Source organism: Calonectris borealis, chromosome 6, assembly GCF_964195595.1.
Source record: "Calonectris borealis chromosome 6, bCalBor7.hap1.2, whole genome shotgun sequence".
Taxonomy (NCBI): domain Eukaryota; kingdom Metazoa; phylum Chordata; class Aves; order Procellariiformes; family Procellariidae; genus Calonectris; species Calonectris borealis.
In genome coordinates, this window is record NC_134317.1 from 8,998,936 (window position 1) to 9,026,308 (window position 27,373).

The 27,373-nt window shown below is 36.2% G+C and overlaps 1 protein-coding gene across 8 annotated transcripts in view; it reads right to left on the minus strand.

Annotated features, from left to right (window-relative positions):
• Positions 1-10,078: 10,078 nt before the first annotated feature.
• The window catches only part of SLC35F5 (solute carrier family 35 member F5), a 38,464-nt gene continuing 21,169 nt past the window's right edge, over positions 10,079-27,373 (minus strand). For all 8 annotated transcript variants that reach the window (XM_075152770.1, XM_075152777.1, XM_075152778.1 and 5 more), the window contains 4 exons: positions 24,625-24,715; positions 19,551-19,705; positions 18,996-19,084; positions 10,079-18,003 (listed from right to left, as the gene is read on the minus strand). In XM_075152770.1, the coding sequence (XP_075008871.1) occupies positions 19,003-19,084; positions 19,551-19,705; positions 24,625-24,715 (328 nt within the window). In that variant the 3' untranslated portion in view covers positions 10,079-18,003; positions 18,996-19,002. The remainder of the gene's footprint in view (positions 18,004-18,995; positions 19,085-19,550; positions 19,706-24,624; positions 24,716-27,373) is intronic.

Below are 27,373 nucleotides of genomic sequence, written 5' to 3' on the forward strand. Positions count from 1 at the left end.
CACTTCATGTCACTTAGGCAACAGGCAGAAACACTTTGTCCACGAGGACCCATGGGTGTGCAGTCATGACTACAAGGCCACCAAAGGATGAGGTTATGGAAAGACACAGGGAAAGATGTTTCCTCCTGGGGAAGAAATAAACTAACAGAGCCAGATACCTATTCAACGGCTTAGCCAGCCTCTTAACTCCAAACTGCACTGTGAACCCCCCATACCCACACAGATGGGTCCCTGACAGGAGCCCCTGCAGTTTACCTGGCCCTCCTGGCGTCAGGAAGATGAGGCGCAGCCGCTGGGGCTCCCTCTCCACAGCCGTCGACACCAAAATCCTCCAGAAACGTACCTGACTCAGGGCCACAACCCAGAAACCCTGCTGCACCGGCTGTGCACGTCCAGGTGCTGGCTGCAGGAGCTGCTCTGTGAGGAGAGGCGGGGGCTGCCCCGTGCCAGACACAGCCGGTTCCAGCCGGTTCCAGCCGGTTCCAGCCGGCTCTGCCACAGCCCCACCGCAGGGCACAGCTGAGCCTGTCAGCGACACCAGTGGCACCTCTGGAAAAATGTGTTTAAGAAAGGGCAAAACACCACAGAGGCAGTGAGGAATGAGGAAAAAAGTGCGAGAAACAGCCCAGCGAGTGCCCAGGTCTGGGGAGGACGAGGCGGCGCTCCCGGCGCCTGAGCAACAAATTAAATTAATTTTCCCCAAGTTGAGTCTGTTTTGCCCATGAGGGTGACTGGTAAGTGACCTTCCTGTTTTTATCTTGACCCACAAGCTTTTTCCTCTTATTTTGTCCCCCGGGCCTGTTGAGGAGGGGGAGTGAGAGAGCGGCTGGGTGGGTGCCTGGTCCTCAGCCAAGGCCAACCACCACACCTGCCTTGCACAGCACGGAGGCACCTTTACAGCCTTTACATGTGGACAAATAATTTTCCCTTCATTAAGCAGAAATTAAAACAGTGGTTATGAGCTCTCAGAAGCCTCTCCATCCACACAGGTTGCTGGCAATGACCTGCAGCTTCTCGCTCGTCTCCCTCTGATGTTTAAACCTGGGAGGCTGAGCACAGCTGTTAGGATTTTGCTCTCTCCTAAACTTCCTGGAGTGCCCCGTGCAGCACAGCTGGCTTGCCGGTGTGGGCACACTGCCCGCCATCTCCAAGAACACCATAAAATAACCAGCCAGGATATGAAAATGGGACTAAGATAGAAGGATACATTTATGTAAATCTAGCAAAACAGTCCTCTGAACTAAGTGCTTGAAGTGATTAGAAAAGATGACAGGGTCTAACAACTAAGGCTTTTCTTCTCATTTCTTGATGGAGACAATATTTGGTGGCACTACTTAGACTAGCATCACAATGGTCAACAAGAGTACCATGTTGTTAGTACTCCTGCCTGGGTGAGCTCACTTCGTGATAAACTCTACGACACCAGCACAAACTCTGCAGGCTGGAAACCGTGAGGGCTGCATGGAATACCTGTATAAATATACCCACTTGGGTCTGTCTTTGTCATAGTGTTTTTATTTAATTTCTATTATGCCATGTAGAATTGCAATTCTATGCATTTAAGCCCTTTAACATCAGTCAATACTACACGTGATTACTTCGTTATTGCACCTTACATATCTGGACCTGTTTCCTAAAGTGAATTTGAATGACACACTTCAGTATGATGATCCATTAATGCAACACATGCATCTTCTCCCTTTCTGACTGATCATGTCTTGCTATCTGTAAGGCCAAGGAGGAATACTGAGCTGAACATCAGGTATTGTGTCAGCTATCAGGTTAGGCTTCCTGCATTTATCTTGTAATTCTCTGAATATTTTAATAATTGTGCATGAAACAATACTCCTATTTAGATAAATCAACTCATACAGTGTATATTTGATAACATGATCTCTGGCTGATAACTAAACACCTGAAGGGTGAATCAGCCTCCTAATTCTTGCAGCATACTTCACTGCAAGGTGTCTTCACCTTTTTTTCTCTTGGGACAAATGATAATTGAACTGAGTGAATAAAGCTAGACTCTGAATACCAGACCAGCCTGCTAGCCTGGAAAATCCTATACTGCTGTTTGAGCAAGATGGACATTTACAGGCCATCAACTAAAGCCAAGGGGTTCAATTAGTTGTACAACTTTCTCTCAAGCAACTGCAGGCAAAGAAATTTAAGCCAGCCCTGGATTTAAAATAAAAGAACAGACAACCAGTAAAAGATCATCAATAGCCATGAATAAAACTAGCACGTTAATTAAGAGTAAATAATTATTCTAACGTATGTAACTGATTCTTAAAAGGATGCTCTGCAGACAGAAAAGTTAAAATAGTAGCAAGTACCTACTTACTTTACAAAAGGATCAAGAAGTGACACAAGAACCAGTCCCTACAGGAAAAACAACAACAATATTAATAAGGGGAAAGGGCAGTCTGCCCTTCTGCTCTCCTGGCATGTTTTGTTAAGCCACATCCAGAAATTTATAACAAGCATATAGCCATGAAACTGCTAAAAACAAGAAGCTATGCACTTTAGTTACTGAATGATTAGTAATAATATCATTATGGTTAACATGAATATCATTCATGAATTATTTTTCGAAATAATATTAAAAGACACCACTCCAAGTACAGTCAGAGAACTGAGGCAGGAATTAAGATAGAAATGTAAAGACAAAGTTTAAAAATCTGTGTTACTTTTGGGCGGTGGACAGCAAAGAAGCCACGCTAAATATAAGGAATTAATTCACGTGATCCACATTGCCTCATGCAATCAGCAAGGAGAAAGACAAATCTCTGTTGCTCCTACTCTTTCACTTTCACTGTAACAATGAGCCACAGGTATATCCCCCTCTTCCAGTCATATAAATTTTCATTTGCTACAAAAAAATCTACAGAAAAGTTACAAAATCAAATTAACAGAAAATAAGTACCATAAGGGCCACATTTAGAGACAGTTACTTACCCACTGTAGGGTGTAACTGCGGATTATCCTTTAAAATCAGATGTAAATTAGCACAGCTTCTTTCAAATAAATGGGGCCATGCCTTTTTGTCCCAGTTGATGATCCAGCCTGTAACATTCTTGGAAGAAGTGGGATTTTGTTCACCTGAACAGAGACTCAGTGGGATGCCTCTGAGCTCAAAGTTGTAAGTCAGTGTTCACAGCAAGCAGAGTTTCACACCACACCTGCTGAGATGTTTCAGCTATCCTGAATTCTCCAAAAGTCCGCTTTGTCTGCAAAAGAAAGTAAAAAGCCCTCAATACAGCAGCAAATTAAGAAAGGGGGGAGGGACACCCTGTTTTTAAAGCCCATAAAATGCAGAGATAGCTCAGTGGGAAGGCGAGTATGTGAGTGAGGGGTAATTTTTGAGATCTATCTTCAGAGAACTACAATGTACATGTAAGTAATTATTCCTTCTGTAAAAGACACACATTTCAGACTCCCAACTTTTGGAGGCTAGACTATCTCCAAGGAGTAAGTTTGTGCATACAAGGATGGGGAGAAGAAAAATGCAGTAGGAGTGTGGACTACCACATGATTAAAAAACAGACAAAAACCGCACCAGGGTACGACTATAATCAGTCCATTTACCAGTGGAGGAATTTCTCCTACCTAACCTGAGCTTGGTGATTTGCAGAGTGCAGCAAAAGCATTTTTAGAGGCAGATGAATAGGTTTAGAGGCAACGAGCTGGCTCAGAGGAAGCAAACATTCAGTTTCAATAGATTGTGGGTGGAGAGTGATGAAATAATATTGCTACCAGGATGTTTTCAAAATGTTTTTTACTATATGCAGATTTTTCTAAGACAGAAAAATAAATATGCAGACATCTCTTAGGTGTTTTGATGCTGCAAGGTGCATCTGGGCTAAGGGACATTGAACATAAAAATGATTTCACTGCTTTGAAAAGAAATAGCTCATAGAATTAAACTTTGAAAATGTTGCATCTAGACTGGGCCTAGTTTTGTCATGTCCTCTGTGAGTTCGCTCCTGGCTATGAAAGCAGCCAAGTAGGTGGAGTCATACTAGGATAAATCTGTTGTTACAGGTTCTCAATGCAGCATTAAAGGTGTAGCTGTGCAGAAGGGGATGCTGAGGTGACTCTCCAGAATTAGACATATCTCTGAATGAAGATAAACCTAAAATCAAGATGCCATGTTCAGCGTGGTCCAGCTGGTATTACAGTGTTTGGCTTACTCCAGAACTTGAAGATCAGGCTCTGCTTTACTGCACTTTGATGAGGACTGCTGCTCAGCATACCATTAGATGCCTTGACTTCATCTAAACATTGCAACGTGACCCATTAGGTTCCTGTGAATTTGATTTAAATGTTATGTCCTCTCCATATATTGGTATCACCTCATCAAAGTCAAGTTAATCTACAGAGATGTCCTGTGTGAAGGAGCTTTCAGACTTGGGCTACATCTGATCCATCTCTTCCAGCTTTGGGAGTTGCTGGTAACTACCTTAAGAGGCAGAATTAGAGATGGGCAGATAGAGAGGACTTGCACGGCCTTCACTTCGCCTCTACAAAGCACCTTTTTGGGAGCCTCGGTCAGTTCTCCGAGGACTGTGAATCCCAGCCATAGTTTCTACCTTTTCTACATTTCCATTACTGTGGCTCTGCTACCCTGATCCCTTTGATACAGGCACAGCTTCTGCAGTAGCAGCAATCGAGATAAACTGACATTTGTTACATTGGAGAAATAAGTCTTTCAGCTGTTTGGAGCAATCCCTACTCTCTTTTTAAACAGCTAAAAGACTTCCTTTAAAAATCTAACAAATAGTAGTTAATCTTCATTGCTGTCTCTCTAGCGGCATCTGTATTAAAGGTCCTGGCCCAGCACTGGCAATAGCACTGATCTATTACTGTTGGCATCTCCGGTGAGGACTGATTAAAGATTTTTGGGAAGTGGATTGACTGCCCAAGTAGCGCAGGTCGGGCAGGGCAGGAGGAATTGGGGAGATTTAAGGGAATACGAGAAAAAAGTTGGCAATGTTGCTGCGGGGCTTAGGCTGAAAGCTGTAGTTATTACTTCCGTAAGAACTGAGGCATTCTTAAGGAAGTATGAACTACAGCTTTCTGCCCAAGCCCTGCAGCAACCTTGCCAACAATTTGTTATCATGTTTTTACCTCATAAAAAAATAAAATTATAATCACTGTCTTAATTTTAGGAAGGGGAAAACGCAAACCACTGAAAGGGGAAGGGACTTTTCTAAGTATAGTATGTAATGATAAGGAAGGGGAAGAGGTAGTATTGTGTCCACTCTCAACATTCAAAGCATCACATAAAAGATCCGGTCCTTGGTACCGTCAAATTCAGAAGGAACACTATGGAGTTGACTGTAAGACTGCAGAGTTTCTTTAAAGTCCATTTTGTGTTGAGTTTACATACAGCAACCTTCATCTCAAAACTATTATCCTCTACTGAAAACAAAACTAAGCAAAAAAGTACAATGTTCTCTAAATGTGTAGAATAGCAAGCTCCCAAATATTGTTATGCGAAACAAGAAGCTTTGTTAAGAGCTTTCTTGAAGATACACTTCAAGGCCAATGTACACTTTCAGATTTAAAGAGTCTGGTATGTGAGGAGAAATACGCAAACCCAGTGTTCTCAACTCCTCTGTACTTGTGCCTCTTCATTATACTGCTAGGATGCCTCTGTTGCCAATTTTGCAAACAATTTAGCATTGAACAGTCTTTTTTTAAACCTGTGAGAGAAGGGGGGGGGGGAAGGGAAAAAATTGAAGACTTTTTAAAGGGAGATATAAATGTGGCAGTTTTAGAAATCATCTGCAAAGGGAGGAGGTAGTTTGGCAGGTATAATGGCAGACCAGAGCCAGAAAGCAGACACACATCATTAAAAGCATTAACCAGGTGTTTTGAGGAATTACTTAGGCAAAGACCCAATGCGACTTAGTATTATTTCATGACAGAATCTATGTGTCACCAAACCTTTATATGAGGTAGACCACTAAAAGCAAATTAGTGTTTTTTAAAATAATGAGACACTTCTACCATTTAAGTTTTTTGGGTGTTTTGAAACTTGTAATCCATGAAAATTTTACGTTTGTTCATCCACTAGTCACAGAACAGTTGAGATTCTCACAAAATTGTTCTGTCTTGAAGCCTTATCAAGAGCTCCACCTCTTACCCTACCCTCAAGTACAAAAGGAATGGACAAGGATAGAAATAATTTCAACTTAGGCTGACTCCTTTTGCAAGAGCTCAGGTATACTGAGAAATCCCATTATGCATCTCCTCCTAGTCCTGAAGGGCTGTTCTTTCCCTTACCATGGCTCTGCATCAGCTCCTGGTAATCATCACTTTTGTTCTTTTTCTTCTCCAGGTATAGCTGGACCTGATTGCTCCTTTGCATCTCAGAAAGGACACTGGCTTAGTCCATAACTATTTCCTTGAGAAAATACTTTGGCAAGGCTCTTTGTTACCCTATTCTAGAAACACATTATTCAAGAGCTTCTCTTTCTACACTTGGAATTCACTGTGGTCAACACGCTCCTGTATGAAGAGTAATGAATCCAACTTCATTTTTAAGCACTTCTTGCATACAAGAATGACCCACTTCAATTAAACAGCACGAGCTACTTAAGTCAAGACATATTTCCATTCATGGGTGGCTGATCATATGCAAATTATGGGAAAAACAGTCACATGCAAAAGAGTGACAGATGGAGAACCACCAGCTTTTACCTAATAATGAAGAGGGGAGGTAGAAGTCAGTGTCAGCACTTTTGTCAGAATGTGTTTTTAACAATAGTTAAATTACGAATTCACTTCCATAATATTTTTAAATATTTATACTATGAACTAATTATGTCCTCTCAACTGGTGAAGAGAGTCTTCTGTACATTCCTTTGTGAGTAAGGAAATACATAAAAAGTCAAGGGGGACTTGGGGAAAGGTATGCGTAAGATCAAACTCCATTCATCAGTGGTCCTTGCATCAAACTTCCTCCTCATCTCCCATTCCTCTCAGATCATCACACCTTCCATGCTCAGAAACCTGTCTATGGTCTTGGGGCATTGCTCGCCTGTTCACCTGCAACACCACAGCCACAAAAGCCATCTACTTATAACTTCAATTTAAAAAAAAAAATTTTTTTCCCTTCCAACAGGATTAAAAAAAAAAAAAAAAAAAAGATCTACTGGCACATGAGCTTCTTTCTACATGGGAACACTGTTACAGATAGACAGAATGCTCCTTTATGTTTATGACGCTTCCTTTGCATTGTGTAAATGCACACTTGCAGTGTAATCATGAGTTTTTCATCATCTTTAGCAGCATGATCCTAGTAGTTAAATCAAAGAAGCCTAGTAAATGACACAACACTGGAAGGTTCCCACAAAGAAGAGCCTATTTAGATAATTAAAGAATCTTTATGGTATGAACATCTTCATGTCACAGCAAATTGTAACACAGTAGATAACACTACCAAAAAAAGTCCTGAAAGTTTGCAAACCCACTAATTAGAACTGGGTTTTCTTTCACATAAGCTTGCAGTAGAGGTTGGGAGCAGAGGAGAGAAAATGAGGGAAAGCAAGGAAGAAGAGCTCACATTGAGGTAACAAACCATAGTTTCTTTGGAAACCTTAAGCTTTGTCAAGTTTTTTAAAATCAATATAAATGGGATATACTTTGGTTGCAGATATAAATAAAAACCAAGAAGAATGTCTCCCACATACATACTATTGATAGAAAAGTTTGAAAATAGGGTTTAAACCATCTTTCTCAGAAGCTTTAAACCTCACCTACTAGCAAGTGACATTGAGCTTCTGGCCAGAGGCAGTTTCATGTATGAAACATGTCTCCTAAAACTGAAGAGTATGCAGAGTAGAATAAGAGAATACGTCAACAAATTACGTCCTAGAGATTGAAAGCAACCTAGCTAGCCTGCACTAGATTATCCCGTTGTATACAGAAAAGTACTAGGTGTCAAGATATCACAGAAAATAGTTTAGATCTTACTAGCTGAATGGAATAAAAATACATTGATTCACCTTTGGATAAGAAAAAACAACCAACCAAAACCCAAACAAGCAGTAAAAAACCCCCACAAACAAACAAAAAAAACCCCACCAAACTGCAAAACAACTTCTGATCTCAGCCATTTACCCAGTAGCTCCCTCGCTCCCAGGGCTAGTGAATGATGGCAAACCATTGTCAACTCCCAGCATTCCTTATGGGCGTCCACACATCTTTATCAAAACTTCCACTGAAAAGCCTACTTAATATGGTTTTGTGACCACTTGCCCTGGCCATTTATGCAGCCAGTTGTTTATTCAGCACAACTCATGAAGTACTGATACAGCCTAAGAAAGTGATACATTTTAGGTTATGTTTTAAGGACAGAACCCGCCAAAAATGGAAAATTATTCCCCATTTTACATATCTCTATGACTTAAAATGGAGGGATCACACAATGACTGGGATTCTAGCCATCAGTTAGGACACTAGAAAAAAGAACAGGCATGTTATTGCCAAGTTGCCTTTGCAAGTATACAGAATTTTTTTATGCCAACTTGCTTCAGATTCTTGAGTTGCAGAATTCCTGTTCCTTATAAGTGATGAGATGAACTCCATGTTAATTAGTTAAAAAACATCCCATCAAAACTCTAAGTACTGAAGTGCACTACAGCCTTGACTAAGAAATTTTGCTGCATTAAATGTCTCTCAAAGTTCTTTGCCAAGTAAGATAAAACAAAGAACTTCCCACATTGCAAAAAAACCAGGCACATATGATACTTGTCCATTTGGTGTCAAGAACAAATTGTTGTACAAGTGACAATTTCGGTGGGTTTTTATAAACCCTTTTTAGAATAGAAATGTTTTCCAAAGCAGTTAAGCAAGCAAGTTTCTTACCACAATTTATTAGTCTACTGTAAAAAAAAAAGAAGTCACAGGCCTATTCTTCTTCAATTTTAGTAGTTCTCCCTGGTCCTGCAACATTCACAAGACAGTGCAGTCACTCTAAGAGCAGCTTCCATGAAATAACTGTTTTGATTACATCGTCCTTGCTCATTACAAATTTTCATTTTAGAGATTAGGACATAGCAGTGGCAGGTAAACCCATGGCTCTTCCCAGTGGATTTTTGAAGGTGAAGATGGCCGAGACGGGAATCCTCCTTGCATTACACTGTCCCCAGTCCTTAGCTAAATTACCATTTATTTCACACACACTCTTGCTTCTCCACATTGTGATTTATATTTGGCATGATATCTTTATGCCTATGCTTATCATTTTTCTAAGAAACTCTGGTCTAAAACTTAAGATTCATCTATTTGGTATCTGCATTGTCAGTAACATCATATTGCATTTGTGCATATTTTAGATATGGCACAGCAAGTATCCCCTTGTTTTAGTGTAAAAATCTGCTTTTTGCTACAGCTGTGCCGCAACATTGATTATCAGGAAACAGAATTCAGCTGTAGGTAATCCAGAAAACTCAGAAAAGCCTATAGTAGGAAAATACTTTTTCTATTTTTTCTATTAAGTATTTAGGGTAAATGCCTATCATCCCCAAGAGATTTTTAATTATTAAAGACACTGAAAGTTCAGCTGTATGAAGGAAGCTCAGCATCAAGTCCTGGTTAACTCCGAGAATCAAGGATGATAAACAGGTAAGTTAATTGTCTTTTTACCGCTTACAGAATTTCTTATACTGGAGTTCTGGAACGCAATAGATAGATGGATACTACAGTAGCTCCCCCTGCTGATGAAAGAGTCTTCTTGTATACTTTATAATTCATGTATTAGCAAATAAAAATCACCTGCAGCCATGAAAATGGATTAAAAATTGGTATTTTACTACTTAAATTACCAATCTGAGACCAAATTATAACCTTTTGGTATCCTAGGTGACTTCAGGTAAAACAAGACATCCCAAGACTCATTTTTAAGCATGGAAGAGGGGGATTAAGTGGGTAAATTCAAGACTTTTTTTACCACTATGCTATTCTCCCAAGGCAGGCCACCCTTAGTGACCATTCATTTTTTCTTAACTGATGGTATAAAATATATTAAGCATTAACCCCAACCAAATACTAATTCCTGTTAAGAAAATAAGATTTATAATCTTTATTGTGGACTTACATATAATAAATATAATACAGAACAAAACATCACACCCATTGATTGTATTACACAGGCTGTTCATTAGAATACATTACATTTTCTTTTCATTAGCACTTTTATAGGGTTTTGGTATTGGATATTAAGAATTTCATTTTATAAATCTATCAACAGAAGAGCAATCTTCCAATTTGCACCTTTACGTATGTTTCAAATATTCATATATATACTGATTTTGTTAAAAATATATAAGCACTGTTTAATATTTGCAATATAGGCCTTTAATTTCCATTCATTAGATCTCTATCAATATAGAGAATTTCATAATAATTAATAGCTTAAATCTGATTTTAATTAAAAATACTTTGTCTATATTTCTCATTTAACCGACACCTCCCCCCCCCCCCCCGAAAATGAAGTGACAGGGCAAATACACTCCAGGCAAAAGCAAATGTTCACTTTTAAAAAACAAAGTGTAAAAGTTCTGGTCCTTGCTTCACCTGTATAGTTCTGGAATAATGGAGACACTGATTTGGAAAAAAAGAGAGGGAAGAAACCAGAAGCCAGAGTTTCTGAAGAGACATGCATCTTCATTTCAGGTTTACTCCTGCCATACTGCTGTTTTCTTAGCTTAAAATCCCTTCACCACGCCATGATTATATGTTTTTCTCTGCATGAATATACTTATCATTAAATGGAAATTAGATAAAAATGCTACATTTCTTTTTTATCAAAAATAGATCAAGGTTTAACATACTCTGAAATCAGGTATTTAAGTGCAAATGCAATACACATCAGCAATTCAGGTTCTGGTCTCACTAAAGAAAATGGTTAAAAGATTATGCATAAAGATGTTTCAGAGGATATATACCTGGAACTAGCTGTGCTCTCAGAACATCTGAATTATCAGCAAACCATACAGACTTCATGGAAACAAAAGTTTTTTTCAGTTGAAAGTTCTTCAGTTAAAGCAGCTTCTGCTTTAAAAGCGTTATTCAGAATTCACTGGAACTTAGTACAAAATGCAATGCCAAAAAGACCATAAAAACTACTATTGATTTTGTGCATCTTTTAATGCACAAAAGCTTTAGAAGTTTCACAAATCAATCTCTATAAACAACTAAGAAGAAGTTTCATAAACAATTTTGTTTTACTAATACCCACTCGAAAGAGAACTTACACAAATTTTAAATCATTACAAGGACCCCTTCAGGTGTACAATGCTGAAGTTGTATCGCATACTCATTACACTTATCTAATTCCTTTCACTCTCTCTCCAAATAGTTTTTTTCCTTTTTTTTTTTTTAAAAACAATCACAGGGCTTAATTTAAGCGGCTTCAATATGAAATGATTATTTAAAATATCTACATTCTGTATTAAATCAACATCAACCAGAGAGAGATCAACCCAGTATGCTATTTGCTAAGCACTTCCTATATGTAATTGTGCTATGTAAGATTCTTTATTTTCAATTAAGATTTTTGTGGGGGTTTTTTGTGTGGTGGTGATGTTTTGTTTGTTTGTTTGTTTGTTTGAAAGTTTTCTTTTTCTTCTCCAGTAGGAAAGGGATACTGTTTGGCTGGAAAGCACCTGCTGTTCCCCTAGCTAGAGGAAAAAGAAGGAGATTCTAAAAATATTTTAGAAATTACTCATTCTGGTAGAGGAACTAGTTTAATTAGCATGCAAAAGGTCAGACTTAGGTAAAAGAGAAACATCACCTGTAACACAGACAAGGAAGAAAAGACTTGTGGGCTGGCAACATCAGTAATATATTGAAGGATATCTCTAATGAAAACACAGTAATTTGCATACTATAAAATTAGTTCTATGCTAAATGGCCACTTCCCCTCAGCTTGATAAGTGTGTTCTTTTGTTTTTGTTTGGGTATTTTTGTGGTGGTGTGTTTTTTTTTTTTTTTAAAAAAAAAACAACAACCACCTGTGGAAAAACTGCAGGAACATATAGAAACATCCCTGAATTATTATTTCTGAGGCCAGTATCCAGTCACATTTCTTCTGTGGAACATATACCAAATTTGTCCACCTTCCCTGACAAAACAGTCAAAAGTTCATTAAAAAATAAAAAGAACATTGGATGCAACTTTAAAAAACTGAGATGCAGTTAAAGAACTGTGCACTTCTAGAACTAAACAGCTGCTTTCTATAAAAATCCTCAGAGAAAAGCCTTTTATGCTTTTAAAAAGTAGGAAATGAAAACTAGATGAAATTCTGGATGTGTTCTACATCACGGTAGGCATTCCAGAACAAGTCTGGTTACCTACTAATACCAGATGTAATGATGCAATACTTTACCTCAGAGGAGAGTGAGAACACAGATAACTAAGTAGAGTCACATTTGTATGTTAGATTTATGTTTTATGTTAGATTTCTGACAACTAGGGCAGTCAAAATACAATTACAGTAGCTTTACCTAGAGAGGAAATGCCCTGTTGCATTCTTTGCGAAGTGAATGTAAATGGAAACGTCAAATCAGAAATCATCAAGAGGAAGTTGATCCTCAAGGCTATGATGACTATGATCACATATTCTCACTATCGACAAAAAATTCTCCTAGAAGTATACAACTAAGTGAAGGGGTTAACATTTCTTACACTGCTGATTTTTAAGAAAAGTCATGTAGCAAGACAAATTTGCCTTCTAAATAATTAAGCTGCATGCTGACTATAGGGAAATACTTTTTGTGACCAGTTACAGTAGTATGTTTACCATTTTTACCAGCACTAAAATCCCTCAAATTTATATTACTGAAGTCTTAAAGCAAACCACTCCAAATGTATGCTGCAGACAGAAATAGTGCAAAGGCATAAAGGTCAACCTGACTGCGGAGTTTCTTTTCAATAAAGTTTTACTTTATTAATGCTGTCTATGACTCTCGTGGGCTTTGGATCAAATCCCAGTCTAGCCAAAGTAACTTTACTGGAAAAAAAACCAAAAATCCCCAAAGTGAACAGACTTTGTACAAATTTAATGATATAAATGAATATATATATGTTAGAAAATTTATATTGGTACTCTACCCCAGAATCAGATTATGTATTACTATAGCACTGCCTAACCCTGAAAGTTAATGTCACTGTCATGCCGTAAGTGCAGCTTCGAAATCAGCAGTGCAACTATTAATTTATATGGCGCATAGTACAATAAAGTAGAAAAACCACACACAAATTGCAGCATCAGTTTAGAATGGATGTTTGTCCAAAAAGTAACGAAGTGTTGGGCAGAGTGTATTTTACTGACACCTTTAAATGGTCTTAGCATTGTCATCATGATTTACCTGATAAGCCTAAGGAAGTTCAACATGAAAGTTATGTCATGTGAAATGTTTGAGTGAAAATGTTTGTAACAATTTTAAAAGCAGTAATTAGTTATCAGCTCTCACAACGCATGGTATCATCCATATTTCCCTGAGAAATCATGCCCTGCAATAACCATGTAAAACAAAATACAGCATTAATGCAATTCTGGATTAGATAGGAAAAAAAAAATCATGCATAACAACTGTTTATGAGCCAATACTTAAATGCTACTGTAGTTATAACTATTAAATTGCAGACACTACATAAGACAGTCATAACAGAAACGGTAACTAACTCAAAACTTATCCCAAATAAAGAAAACTGATTAAAAGTACCGTCCTATAGTTAGCCATATAACTCAACATTGTGATATTAACATTAGTTTCTGTTTCTTGATTTTTTAGTATGCCGCTTCTTAACTTCATTTACAAACAAACACTCTGCCTTACTGAGGACTATTTTCATATAAAATTTGAAAATGTGTCCATAAACTCACCCTATGTCTAAAATTTAACTGGTTTTCCCCCTCGTCTGATAGCTTAATTTAGCTCAGTAACTTAATTTCCCTAAGACAGGAGGAACTTTTAGTAGGGAATAGGAATGGTAACATTCAACACAAAGAGAGATGGAACCAAGAATTACAAAGAAATCGTTTTACCACCTTATTTAAAGCAATCATAGTTGTGAATTGCAGTACCTAGGCATAATGGGGATCATGAAAGAGAATGACAATTACACCACCAAACACACACCAAGAAAAATAATTTGCAGGCTCTCCTGTTTTTGCTAGTACATTACAAGGAGGTATGCAATACATACACCAGCATACCGGGTCAAGTATCACATGCAGCACCATGGTTTGTCATTTGAAGAACACCACTGCTTAACACCATATTTCTGCAAAATACTTTACCATTTGCAACACCACAGTGAGATAACCAAGATAACCAGGCAGCGCCTTAGCCTCCCTGCTTCTGAGTTGCAGTGTGCTGTTCACTCTAGCCCAACCAGTCAGATACTACGACCCCCACCCCCCTACATGGATTTCCACAGGCGAAAAGCCAACAAGCAAGATGCAGTGCACACTGGGCAACAGAAACATTTGAGCCCTCAGTGTTTTCACTGGCATTCATGTGCCCCATACTTTCCAAGTAATTGCTGAGTACTGATGTTGCATGTATTTTAGTCCTTTGCTGAATTAGTATTACATCTATAGCAGCCCCTCGTAGTGAACACATTTTCGGCATGACTGAAACCTAACAGAAAGTAGCCAGAAAAACTGAAATCCTTTTTTCGCCTTCGTTCTTGAGTGCAGTACACAGTGCAAACTATGCAAGACTCACCAAAACCCTAAAAGCGAAGGCATGCTACACGGCTCTTGGCAAATTATCATAATTTCCTCCATATATAAAAACCAAACAGTTCCAAAACATCAATCACACAGAGAAGAAATTGTTGGTTGTCTCATAGGATTACAGGGATTAGTTTAACTGTTTGACAGAGGAACACATGTAGTATTCATTTTCCATTTTGTAGACATGGGAAATCACTGTTCCTTAAGCATCTAATGACATTCAAATAAATGCTTGAGATAAAAATTCCTTTTTTTTTTTTTGAAGTGTATGTGCTTCCTACAAGAAATAAGTCAGAATAAAGACATTCCCAAATTGAAACAGTAAGAGCAATGACAATTTATGCCAGCACACAGAGAGTAAAGCATTTACGAGAGAGCTCCTTCACATTCCAGTTGTGTCACGAGAAAGAAAAACCCAGCATGTCTCCGTTACGTCAGAGGTACCTGAGAATCAAAGCTAAATCTCTTGTGCATTTACCAAGCACCCATTAGAGAGCTATGCAATTTACATTTCAAATTAGACATTATATTTATAAAATATTATCGTACTAAAAATCACAAGATTTTATAGAAAAATCCTCATCACATTCTATTAAATGCAGGAACAATGTTACATATCATAGCTTCCGTAATTCAAACTGTAACACATTTCTTGTAACTACAGGGGCACCACTGTTTAAAAATCCTTTCAGGAAGGACAGTTTGCTTTATTTCTTATTCTTTAAAGAACTGTAATTTAATGCAAAAAGACTGCTTAAGCTACCTAGTGCCATGAGATTAAAATATTTAATATCTTTTAAAAAAAAAAAAAGAGAGAGAGATTAACACATTTTTGTTAAAAACAAAAACAGTGGGAAGGCCCTAACTTTGAGTTTACTGAACAAAAACACTCTTCAACATTCCTGGGGTCAAAGACAGAAGAATATTCTCCTAGTACTTATTTTCTTAACCTCTCAAACTAATGATTAATGCAAGTTAATTGACAAAAGTCATATGCATGGGAGACTAAGATGATCTTTCACTTTAAGCCATGAACATAAGGACAAATATGAATAGCAATTGCCCATTATACATTATAGCTCCAATTCTATCAGTATGACCAATCTCAAAAGACAGTATTAGAATATTTTGCTAAAAATACTGTAATTGCCCATCCGAAAACAAACTCAAGTTTTCCCAGGCTTAGTTTGCTGATGCCACAAGTCCCAACCGATTCAAATTTCTAGTTAATGCCTGGCATTATATATTCGGTATGATCTCACTGAAACATATAATTAATTGAAAACTGACATTAGCTTTCTATTGCCAATAGGCCTTAACATTACTTCTTGGAAAAAAGTTGAAGCTAACATCCTCTAATTTGTCATAATTCAGAAGGAAAAAAAAAAACCTTAAAAAAACCCCAAAACTAAGGAACTCCACTTACCAAAAAGTGGTATTCGACCTGAAAATTCGACCAAAGTCAAATGTAAAATTAGTTCTACATACTGCATTTTCAACCCCTCTACTTGTGAGGTTTGGGAATTGAAATGTGAAGTTTCTCAAAATGCCTACACATATTTAATAAACTTTTTTGTTTGTTTTGGGTTTGTGCTTTTGTTGTGAGGTTTTTTTTTAATTCCTATTTCAGGTGTCCAAAGAAGGACTTACTATCTCATCTTAAAGAGATGCCTCAGATCGCTGAAACTTGTAGTGTAATCCAATATTAAAAATTGGAAGGAAAAATTTGATAAAGGTGCAGTATTTGACCAGAATAGCCACCAGGTTCTTTTTTTTTTTTCTTCTCTACTTACAGATTTTTACATTAAGTTCTAGCTGCTGGCTAATCAATCCTTCTAAATGTATAGCTAAGCATGTTGCTTTCCTGCATTCCCTCTTGTCTAGTAGTTGTATCACCAAACCACCAAAATTTCTTTTGGAAGGATTATTACTGAGCGTCAAAACATGAAAAAGCATTTGTGTTATGTCATCCTTCTATACTTGTGTGGAAGGATAGTAGAAATACCCCGCATTATTAATAATCTTGTTATGTTTAAAAGAATACTGCTGGCTGAAAATCCATCCTACCTTCATTACAAAAAAAAAAAAAAAAAAAAATCCATCAAAAGCCAAAATTAACTTCAATATAAAAGTGTCTTATAGGCCAGAAGTTGGAAATGGCACTGACTAATTTCAGATATTCCTGATGTAATTATTCATAACTTTTCAGAATCAAATAGGACAGAAGCACTGCAGTGGAAGGAAGATAGAGGTTATAAGGAAAATGATCAATTTTAGAATAAATTTATTAATGCAACTGGGGGGGGGGGGGATCAATGCAAATACCTTTATCTTTCAGATTTTTTAGCAGATTACTAAATGGGTAGTACCAACCTATTGACTGAAAACTTTGACAATTAATTTGATCTCTTTTGTAAGTTGGCAGCTATACATGTGAAAATTTTCAAATCTAGTTTTCCATGTGAGATAATTGGGAATAAGAATGGGTTACAGAATCAGTCTGTTTAAAACAAACATTGATTTTGAGAATGTACACCCAAATGTTCTATAGTTAGAAATATTTTACCATTCACTAAAATTTTAAACATTCCAGATTGTTAGGTAACAGAAGATTTTTAAACATTGGCACCCGTTGCCATTACAAGGCTTCTCAAAATGGTGTAAGACAATATATGTGTAGTGTTCCAGGACCGTACAAAGATCCTGCCTCAATAATTACAAGAATGCACTTAATAAATTATTTTTCTATTTTCTTCTATTAATATGCAAATAGTTTATACAACATAAAAAAGTTAATTTGTACCTACTACAGGTAACATATCTATTTAGCTTTTCATCTGAAAGCCTGTAAGACTTGATGACCTGCAAACTTATTTACATAACTCATTTGAAAGTATTTTTAAAAAATAATATTGTCCAGCATTTAACAAAATTGTGAGTTAAAAAAGGAAAGAAATCACTTAACAGCATTTGTTTTCTTGATTTTGTCAAGTAACTTCACCAGCTCAGTATTATAAGGCAGGTTGGTTGCTCAGATGGACTAAGACTCCCTATGGTGATAGGCATGTAGTAAATTTGTTCATTTATAAAACCAGATGAAAGCAAGAAAGAGGAAAAGTTTAGAGTTTCAAAAGAAACTGAAACTTCTTATTTTTACTACAAATTCAGAATAGGCACTGAAACATGATTCCTTAGGGACTTTTCCAGAAGATTGTCTCTTCGCTGGGCATCATTCCATTTTTAAACTAAGGAGAAGAAAAGAAAAGAAAAAAAAAAAAATTATCAGGGCTACATAACTAAAGATTACAAAAAAGGAATCACCTTATTTTTTTTTTTCCATCTTATTAATAAAGGAAATAACTTGTGTGTTTTAAACTTAAGACATCACAATTACTGTTTTGGTTAGAATATTTTTCATTATAATAATGAAAATATTCTAATAATATTTCATTATTAGATTTAAGCAACATTGGAAAATAAAAATATACTTCTTATCATGTAATTCTGCACGCATGATTTGAAAACTAAAGCCTTGAAGCACAGGGCTAAGAGAGTCCTAAACTATGTTTATCTTTATTCTCCAAGACAGTATCAACAAACCATGTAATGTTCCTGTTAGAGGTTTGCGTAATCTTCTCTTAGAGAGGGATATTTTGCAAACTCCCTAGGTATTCTACTCTAGTTTCCCTATCCTTATAATGAGAAATATTTTCCCTAACACTTAATGCAATTTAACAACTTAATTCTTGTCAACCACAAACACAAGGACTCCTTCCCATTTTCTAGATCCATAATGATGAAGTCTGGTCATGTCCCCTAAACTTCCTTAAATGCTCGATGTTTTTCATGAACTGCAGTAGCCCAAACTGAAACCTCAACAGCATTAAGAAGGTGAAATAATTACTGCAAATCTCTTCCCACACATCATCCATACCAAGAAGTTGTATGCCTCTTCTGGTTTATTGACTCATGTCCAATTTTTGATGAATGTTGTAATACTCTTAAGTAAAAAACTACTTTACATTTCAAAACCATTGACCAAGAACTGTATCAAGGTGAGAATAATGCTTGGTAACGAGTCATAATAATTTTGAAGATACCCTTCAAAACTCTATCCATCAATACAGAACAAGATTAACTGTATGCTCTGTAAAAACCTGTGCTTATATAACACAAATGCCATCATGAAAACCAATCCTCACCTTTCTCTGTACTGTTTGAAGTGTATTAAGCATACCTTTTGTCTATGAACAGCAACCGTCCCCATCTTGTGAAACACTATGCATAGGAATGAGACTTTCACACTGCTCACTTTCTTCCGGCATTCTTAAAAGAAACAAATTTATTTAAAGTTATACAGTAATATTAAATTGATTGTTATGAAGCCAACATAAGTACTAAGTATGCTAGTAGTTTGAACTGCAGCCATTAAAAACATAAAAAGACCTCTTAACTTCATGAAGTATACCCAAGTTTGCACAATTTTCACTGCATGTTCTGGGTACAGCAACTATCATAGAAGCATTAAGGGAAAAAAAAAGAAAACTCTGACAGCCACTGAGAAACTGCTTTTAAAAGGTAAACAGACTTCACATCTTTCCATTTTCTGAGCATTACATAGGTTAATAAATGGATTGGCAACAAGTACCATTAAGAAATTAGTATGTGTGAATACACCTGAATATAAAATTAGATGAAAATAAATACAGTATGAGTACTGTGGCTTATAAAACAATATCGGATATTGGAAAGGCTGAAGAACAGATAGGATTATACTTTGTAACTGCCCTACCTCTGAATTCGATGTTTTCTACAAATAAAGGCAAAAATTCTTCGGATTCCCACCATCACTGGATCCCAGTTGTTATAGTGACATAAGAGAGTTGCAATGAAAAAAGAAAAAAATACAGGGACTGCCCCTGCAAAAAATAACCAGGAAAACTGCACCTGGAATTAAAACACAAACATCATTCACTCAAGAGAAAAAAAAAAAAAAATTGGCATTCTGTCTATTTGAAATAATTATTATTCTAAGTTTGAGATGAAGTTTCTGTTCTCATAAACTGGGTGAAATATTAAAATATTTTTGTAAGTTATTTGTACAATTTCTATAGCCACTGCTACTTCTAATAAATGAATAACATTTCTTCACTGATCTATTCTTTACAATGGAAACACATACTGTTTGTGCAGTGGAATGGATGAAGACTGCTATTGCCAAATAGTCTCATTTTTAGGTTTTAGCTGTCTGACTGGTAGCAGTGAGAAAGTCCCCTAGACACTTAAAAATTTTGAATAAGAGATCTCACCTGAAAGATTTGTGCACCTGTTTATTCACTATGAATATACTGTCACTGAATGGTAACAGCTGAAATCAATGCACACAGAAAGACTATTCTACTGAAGTTTACAATAATTTTCATTTAAAAACAGGCAGGGCACATTATTAGCCCAATATAAACTAAATTCTACTTGTATCTATACTACTACTTGTATATATCTACTACTACACTCAGAAGTGATCATCTGAGACTGTTTAAAACTTAAAATTATAGGAGGTTAGAGAAATCAAGGGTACAAGAACTAGCCTCTGAAACGCCTTTAAGGCTAACAGAGCAATGACCCATAAGCACGGCTCCCCCTTGTGGAGAAAATGTCCAAAGTTGAAGACTTTGGAGAAAAAAGGCACAGTTTTGATACCTAGCACTGATGTTCACTCTCAAAAATCTAATAAACTGCAATTGTTAGAGCCTCATGTTATCCTTACTGATTTCTAACAGAAATTCAAAAACACATAAGTTACCAAAAGGAGTATTTAAATAGTTGTTAAAAATTTGGTTGTAATTTCTTAAGATTCAGATTTATGTCAGATTATTACAGAATAATAAAGACCCAGAAAGTTAGCAATTATGCATATTGTATAACTACCATACCATTTGACAGTCATATGAAGACTGCATATATTCATAGTCTAATCTAGTTCAATCTTTACATTACTATCCATGACAGTGGCATTTTTACATAGGTTCCTTTTAAGAAAACTGAAATGTGGTGTAAAGACAAGGCTGGCCAGAAGCACTGACTAGAAAGTGAAGTTGGAAGCTTAAATTTCTATTAGCCTATGAGACTTCAGTGAGCACAGGGCTTGGCTTAGGATATTTTGATGTTTGTATGACAGAGACATACTTGCACAAACGCACTTGTACAAACAACCTCAAAGTCTACAGGAGTTTGCCTTTAATTAGGGTCGCTCATTTGTGCTTCTAATACTAGCAATTTCTTTTTTAGAAAAGTAAGAGACAAAGAATTTATGTCCAACAGCAAGAGAAGATACAGTAGGAAATGTACTTTGTTGTCAAAAGTCTTAATGGCCCCCCAATGACCTCATGCTGAACAGTTCAGTATGAGAAGGTGGTAAGAGTTTACATACCCTCAAACGTACAAGAAGCAGCCACAAGCTAAAAGCACCAAACAGGTAAGAAAGTAGAAACTTTGGACAACAAGTACACAACAGCCAGGGGAAGAAGGAAGAACAGTAATGTAGAATGCATATATGAATCGGAAAAGGAACAAAAAATAAGAGAATGAATGCCCAACCCCTCCCTGATTACTCTACCGCACATAGCAAGATGTAAGAGGCATCACCTGATAGCCAGCTGCCTAGAAACAGTCAGGCTCTGTATTTGCCCAGAGGAAGACAAAGCAGCCTTTTCAAACAGAGAAAAAAAAATTGAAAGGAACAGAAGGTAATAAGTACGTGGACCACAAACTCCAGAAGGAACCAAGTGGTGGCAAATGAAAAGAATGGAGGATGAAATACAAGAGGCATGAAGATTCAGATCATGAAAGATGTTGCCAGCACATAAACTGAGACAACACAGGAAGGTGAAGATTTAAAACAAGAAATAGGAAAAGAGCAAATACAAGGTGTACAGGAAGTTAGATTGACATTTGTGGGGCTTTTTGTTTGTTTGTTTATAAATACCAAATACATAAAAATTGGAGCAACTCTAACAGTGATAAACTATAAAAACGAGTTAAAAATATAATTTGCCCTTGTGTTACCAACATCCAACTGAAAGTCATCCAACAGAACCTTAAAGATGTTTTGGCTATTTCAAATGGCTCAATATTGAATGAATGAATACATGAAGAATAAATTAATTTTAAAAGACCTGGACTCTGTGTTTACTCAGATTAAATAGCCTAGAGATGAAGTTGTTTACTTAGAATTAGAAAAGCATATTCCATTTTTCAATGTATTTCAAAAGAAAGTTTAGATTAATCACTTCAGAAGCCAACCTAAGCTTTTCGTATCTTGATATGTGTAACTATATATATACACACACACATTTCTCAAAATGTATTTGCACACACATACATGTATATATAAAAAAATATGTATAGATGCACACATATAAGCATACAAAATTCTTACTTTTTGCTACCAGCATTAGCTCACATATAAACCTAATTCCACCTCACTAAAGTGAATTTTTGGGGGAGAAGTCTACAAATTTTTTTTTTCCTTGTCTCCTTAATAGCTATCATTAGTTATTTCTTTCCTGTTAAAATTGATGTCCCAAGTGTATATTGCAGATACTTTAACAGCAACACAAATACAGTTATCTTACCAACAAATGCTTTCTTATTGTTGGAATCACCGCAGGTTTTACTGTATTTCCATGTTGGAATATTCAGCTAATACTAACATGAAAGATACTGTACCTCACAGGTTCATTATACAAGTACTTATTCAGGGTCTGACTCTCCTTTTATTTTCCAATTTGACTTTCCTTTTTTTATTTTTCTGCTTTATTTTCCAAAATCCAAACTGACATTAAGTGAATGCAAAACAGAAGTCGTGTGGATTTTTTTCCCCATTTTTACATGCCTGCAGAAAATTTCAGTAGTCAAAAGGTTCTATTACAATTTACACACTTTGCCTGTGAAACCATTGAGCAGTAAAGCTTCTTTTTGGCAGGAAACATTCTAAGTGCAAGACTTGACTGATTTCTTTTACATGAGTCAGTCTTGTACAAATAAGTACAAGCCTCAAAGAAAAAATTCAAATGTAATGATTGAAAACAAGTCATAAATTGAACCACCACAGATAATGCACGAACCCCACTTGTTTCAGGGAAGCCACTACTCAGAGAATGCTCAATTTAAGCTATGTTCCAGGCATCGTCAGAATTTTTCTCTTCTCATACTTTTGCACTTCTACTTGCACAGAGCTTACAAACGAAGCATAACTGCATTTGCTACAAGACCCAAAAGAACATCAAAGCAGTGTAAGCAAGCAGCAGCTGACAGAGCAAGACCACCAGTCTATTCAAAATTTCAGAAGTAGTATTGTATAGTTGGTTCTAAGTTTGGTCAGTTTTGCCCATTTTTACTGATATAATTTTCATAGTTTCAGCTGAACTATGACATGACTAAACTGCTTCTTAATTCACATAAAGATTTATCATCTCGGTAAAGAACTTCTTGTATTTCAGTAACAAACTGTATTTAGGCCAACGTGTTCAAATACTGACTAATTCGCTATTTTCAGCCCACAAAACACAGTACCAGGCACCAGTACATACTCCCTGCTTTCTAAAAAACTCCTGCAGCCTCTCCATACCGCATGCCTATATGCACATTTAACATCAGTAAAATACAGGTGTCACCATCGGTCAAAATGCACACAAGCATGTGATGGGAAATGCTTACACTTTAGCCAAGTGACTAATACACCTATGTCTACACTGAGAAGTGTCAAAAGGCATAGCCATAAGGACTATGTGGGGATGCCCCACCAAAAAAGAAGGGCATTATCACTATAAAAAAAAGTTAAGCTTGCTTTAACAACAGATGCATTATAAAATCAGGTTGAAAGCTATTTCAAAGAGTTAAACAGGTGGTTTAACTTTCAAATTAAAATTTTAGAAGTAGGGATTACTTAAATCCAAAATAAAGAGCAGAAACAAGTGATCCTGTCTTCAGGAAATAGAAACAGTTATGTGACCTCAATTTAAAGGGGAAAAAAAAAAACACCACAACCAATAACTGCATGCTTGCAATATAAGCTAAATAATAATTATTCACATGAAATTAAGAATTTGATATTCCTTGCCCTGATTAAATATTAAATTCAAATATTCAAAGTTAGAGTTGAAGTTCATACATAATTAAATATTTAAAACCGAGAATTCTACCCCACCAGGATGAAAAGTATCTATACAGCTGGAAGAGTAATATAAACTAACTTCATACAGTTTCTATTCTATACTCATATTATCAGATTCTTTTCTTTCTTTACATGCAGGGTTTTTCCACAGCTATTACCTCAGCACCAATGAAACTAGACGAACTTAAAGGAGGACAGTTAACTGGAAGCCTAACATCCACATGAATCTAATAATGCGCAATTAAGTCTTGTAGTTGCTACATTCCTTTGTGGTAAATCTGCAGATTTTTGGTTTTGTCACTAATTGAGTATTTTCAAGATAGGCAGTCTATAACAATTCTATAATTGTAGGGGTATTAATTTAAGGTGCGCTGTACTTGCAGTTGTTCTTTAATTCTGGAAAATGCCCGTTCAAGGTAAAGCATTCTGCCAGGCACTGCTGGTGACTTTGGGTACTTTTCATATAAGCTGCATCTTAATCAAATATATTTAAGTGTACAAGTGCATGCTTGCAAGTGCAAAATTACTGTAACTGTCAATATCAAGAGAATATTAATTACAATGCAGTTCAACAATTATTAACAAGCAACAGACGTAAAATACTGTTCATTGTATACATTGTTAAAAATACCACTGCCATTTAATTCAAAGAAATTCTGTTAATAATGCTCAAAACTTAGTAGTACGTTACCTTTTGCATGCACATGTCAGCTATTATGGACAGAGGTATTGTAAGGCTTAGCGCAAGTGTGCCTATCAGTGATGAGGTAAGAAAGCAGCCCCTAAAAGATAAATAATAATAATAAACAATAAAAATAATAATAAATAATAATAATGAGGTCTTCTTTAAAAGTTAAAGACAACTAAAGTAATACATCAAACTACAGAAGACATTTGATCAAGCTTAACTGTTAGTCATTGTTTGTTTTAATAATCAAAAATTAGATACCCACACTCTATCATCAATCTATAAAACTGCATAAAATTCTTAACTAGACTATTCTTGTCTTCTGGAGTGAGGTTTAGTTCCCATACAAACCTTTTGAGATAATGGCAAATTCAGTACTTCACATGTAGTGACTTCACCTAGAAAAATCTGCATTTTGTTTCCATTTTGAAGTAGTTTAATACCAGCTTATAGCAAGTATATCTGTTTCGCCCCAGTCTGGTTAATTAAAAAAGAAAGGTCACTGATGTCTAGAAATCCTACCCAAAAAGAGAAATATTTTTTTACACATAGACAAATTCTTAAATTAACAGACTGTGCTTTTTAAATCTCACTCTAAAATATACCCTTGAAATCACTCTTCGGAGTCTCGGTAAGACTTCTCTGCATTCTACAAGTGGTCTCATCATATTTCCCAAGCAGGAACAAAGTCGTTAGTCTTCTCTAAATCACTGAGTCACAAAAAGCCATTACAATTTATTTAAATGACAGAAGAACAAAACTACATGCATACATCAGATTAGTACTCAATAACAGCCACAGAAAACTGACCCTTTTTCCCAAATTCCTTTGCAAGTCATTTTTAGTTTGCAAATGACTGATTTACTGAATGAAGTTTTAAAAAAATAATAGTAATAATAGAACCTCAAAGTATATGCAGGACAGACCTAAGAGAACACGTGAGCTCCTGAGATCTTCCGCATTTCAATATAAACCTAAGGCTCTCTAAATAAAACTTGACTAGGCTGAGCCATTTTGATACCAAGTGAAGAGCATAACATCCAGTGTAAAAAACTTCAGTTCCCATTTTATGATTGACCAAGTCAAAAGTTACCAAGCATAGTGAGGCTTGTTAGCAAATACTCCTCTATGAAATAGACTATTCTACCATATGAAGAAAATAAATACAAGGGGGTCTCTACCCAATTCAAATCAGTAATGCCCACTACTGAGTCAGCCTCTTATTTCAAAGGCATCCAGAATTTATTTATTTATTAAGATAAAGGGAATTCTCATCCTTGGCAAGTACTGAAAACAGTACCAGCTATGCTTTTTTTGTGGAACAGCCATCAGTTCTGCAGACAACTAATTTTAAAGAAGGAAAATCTTGTAGTTGCAATTTTTGTTAGAATTCCGAAATTTGTTTTTTACCTACTCAATCTTTATTCTGGTTACTGTAAAATTAACCGATGCAGCATCACTGAAACTATATTCATGAAATGTTCATGAAGAAAATACTATTTTAATCCACCTCACAGAAGTTTGTTAACACCTTTTAAACACAAAGATCTGAACACATATTTGGAAAACATTTTCTAGAATATGACTTCATGCAGGTATTTCTCTAATTAAACTAGAAGAGTACACCCAAACCAAGCCATTAGGTCCTCCCATAAGACTGACTTTCAGCCAAGCAAAAGTGACCAGTTTGGATATTTGGAATCACTTTGCATTGTTCTGTGTCTTTAAAACAAAGCAAAATGTACACTGATGCAAAAGGAAAAAGTATTTCAGATACTCTACATTTTTGCAAACTTCCTCCCCAATATTCTAAATCCCCTCCTATACCATAAGAGAATACTTGCGTATCTCTGCACTCACTACTTCAGAATTAGAACCAACCTGTCCACCAGAACACCGTAAATGAATAAACAGTACAGAAACCAATGAAAACTTATCAGAAAGTTTAAATTTAAAAAAAAAAAAAAATTAATTAAGAGTCACCTCTACCACTACATTGTTTAGTTGGCATTATGTGGTTGGGTGGAGTAAACAAGCAGGTTAAATAATATTATTTACTTCCAAAGAAAGAGTAGAGGACCGTACTAGTGGCACACTGGACAGGTAAAAGGATGATGTCAGCACAAGCTCTGAAATTAGTCTAGTCCAAAATTCTAGGAAAAAGGAACTGGAAATAAAAATACCTCTTTAATTGATTAGATTATCGTTCTGAGTAATTACATAAATAGCATGTGTATAAAAAGTCCATGCACACCCATGTACTTATCCCTATGCTAGTACTTGATTTTTGCGACAAGAGCCAAGTTTGGGTTTTTTGGAGTTTTTTGTTTTGGGTGGTTTTTTTTTAATTTTTATTTTGCCTATGTTGAAATTGTACTTAACTTTTTTACCAACCGATAGTGAATCGGTTGATAGTGAATCGGTGATAGTCTAATCTTACAGGATGGCATTAACATCACAAAAACATTCTATCAACAAACAAACTAAATTACAAAGGAACATATGCTGCAATGCATTTATAACTAGAACTGGTGTAAGAGTTTGCCAATAAACAAAAAACGTCATGATTAAATTGCCTAAATAACTTTAAACTTGATCTGAAAACCAAAAAAACCAAGGGTTTTCATCACGGAACTCCACCTAAATTTGTTGTAGTACTGTTGCAAATTTAGGATTCTAGGATTACAGATGTCTCCGATTCAGAGTAGCTATTCCATGAGGTTTTCCAGTCTCTACCACAGAGCTGAAAGTC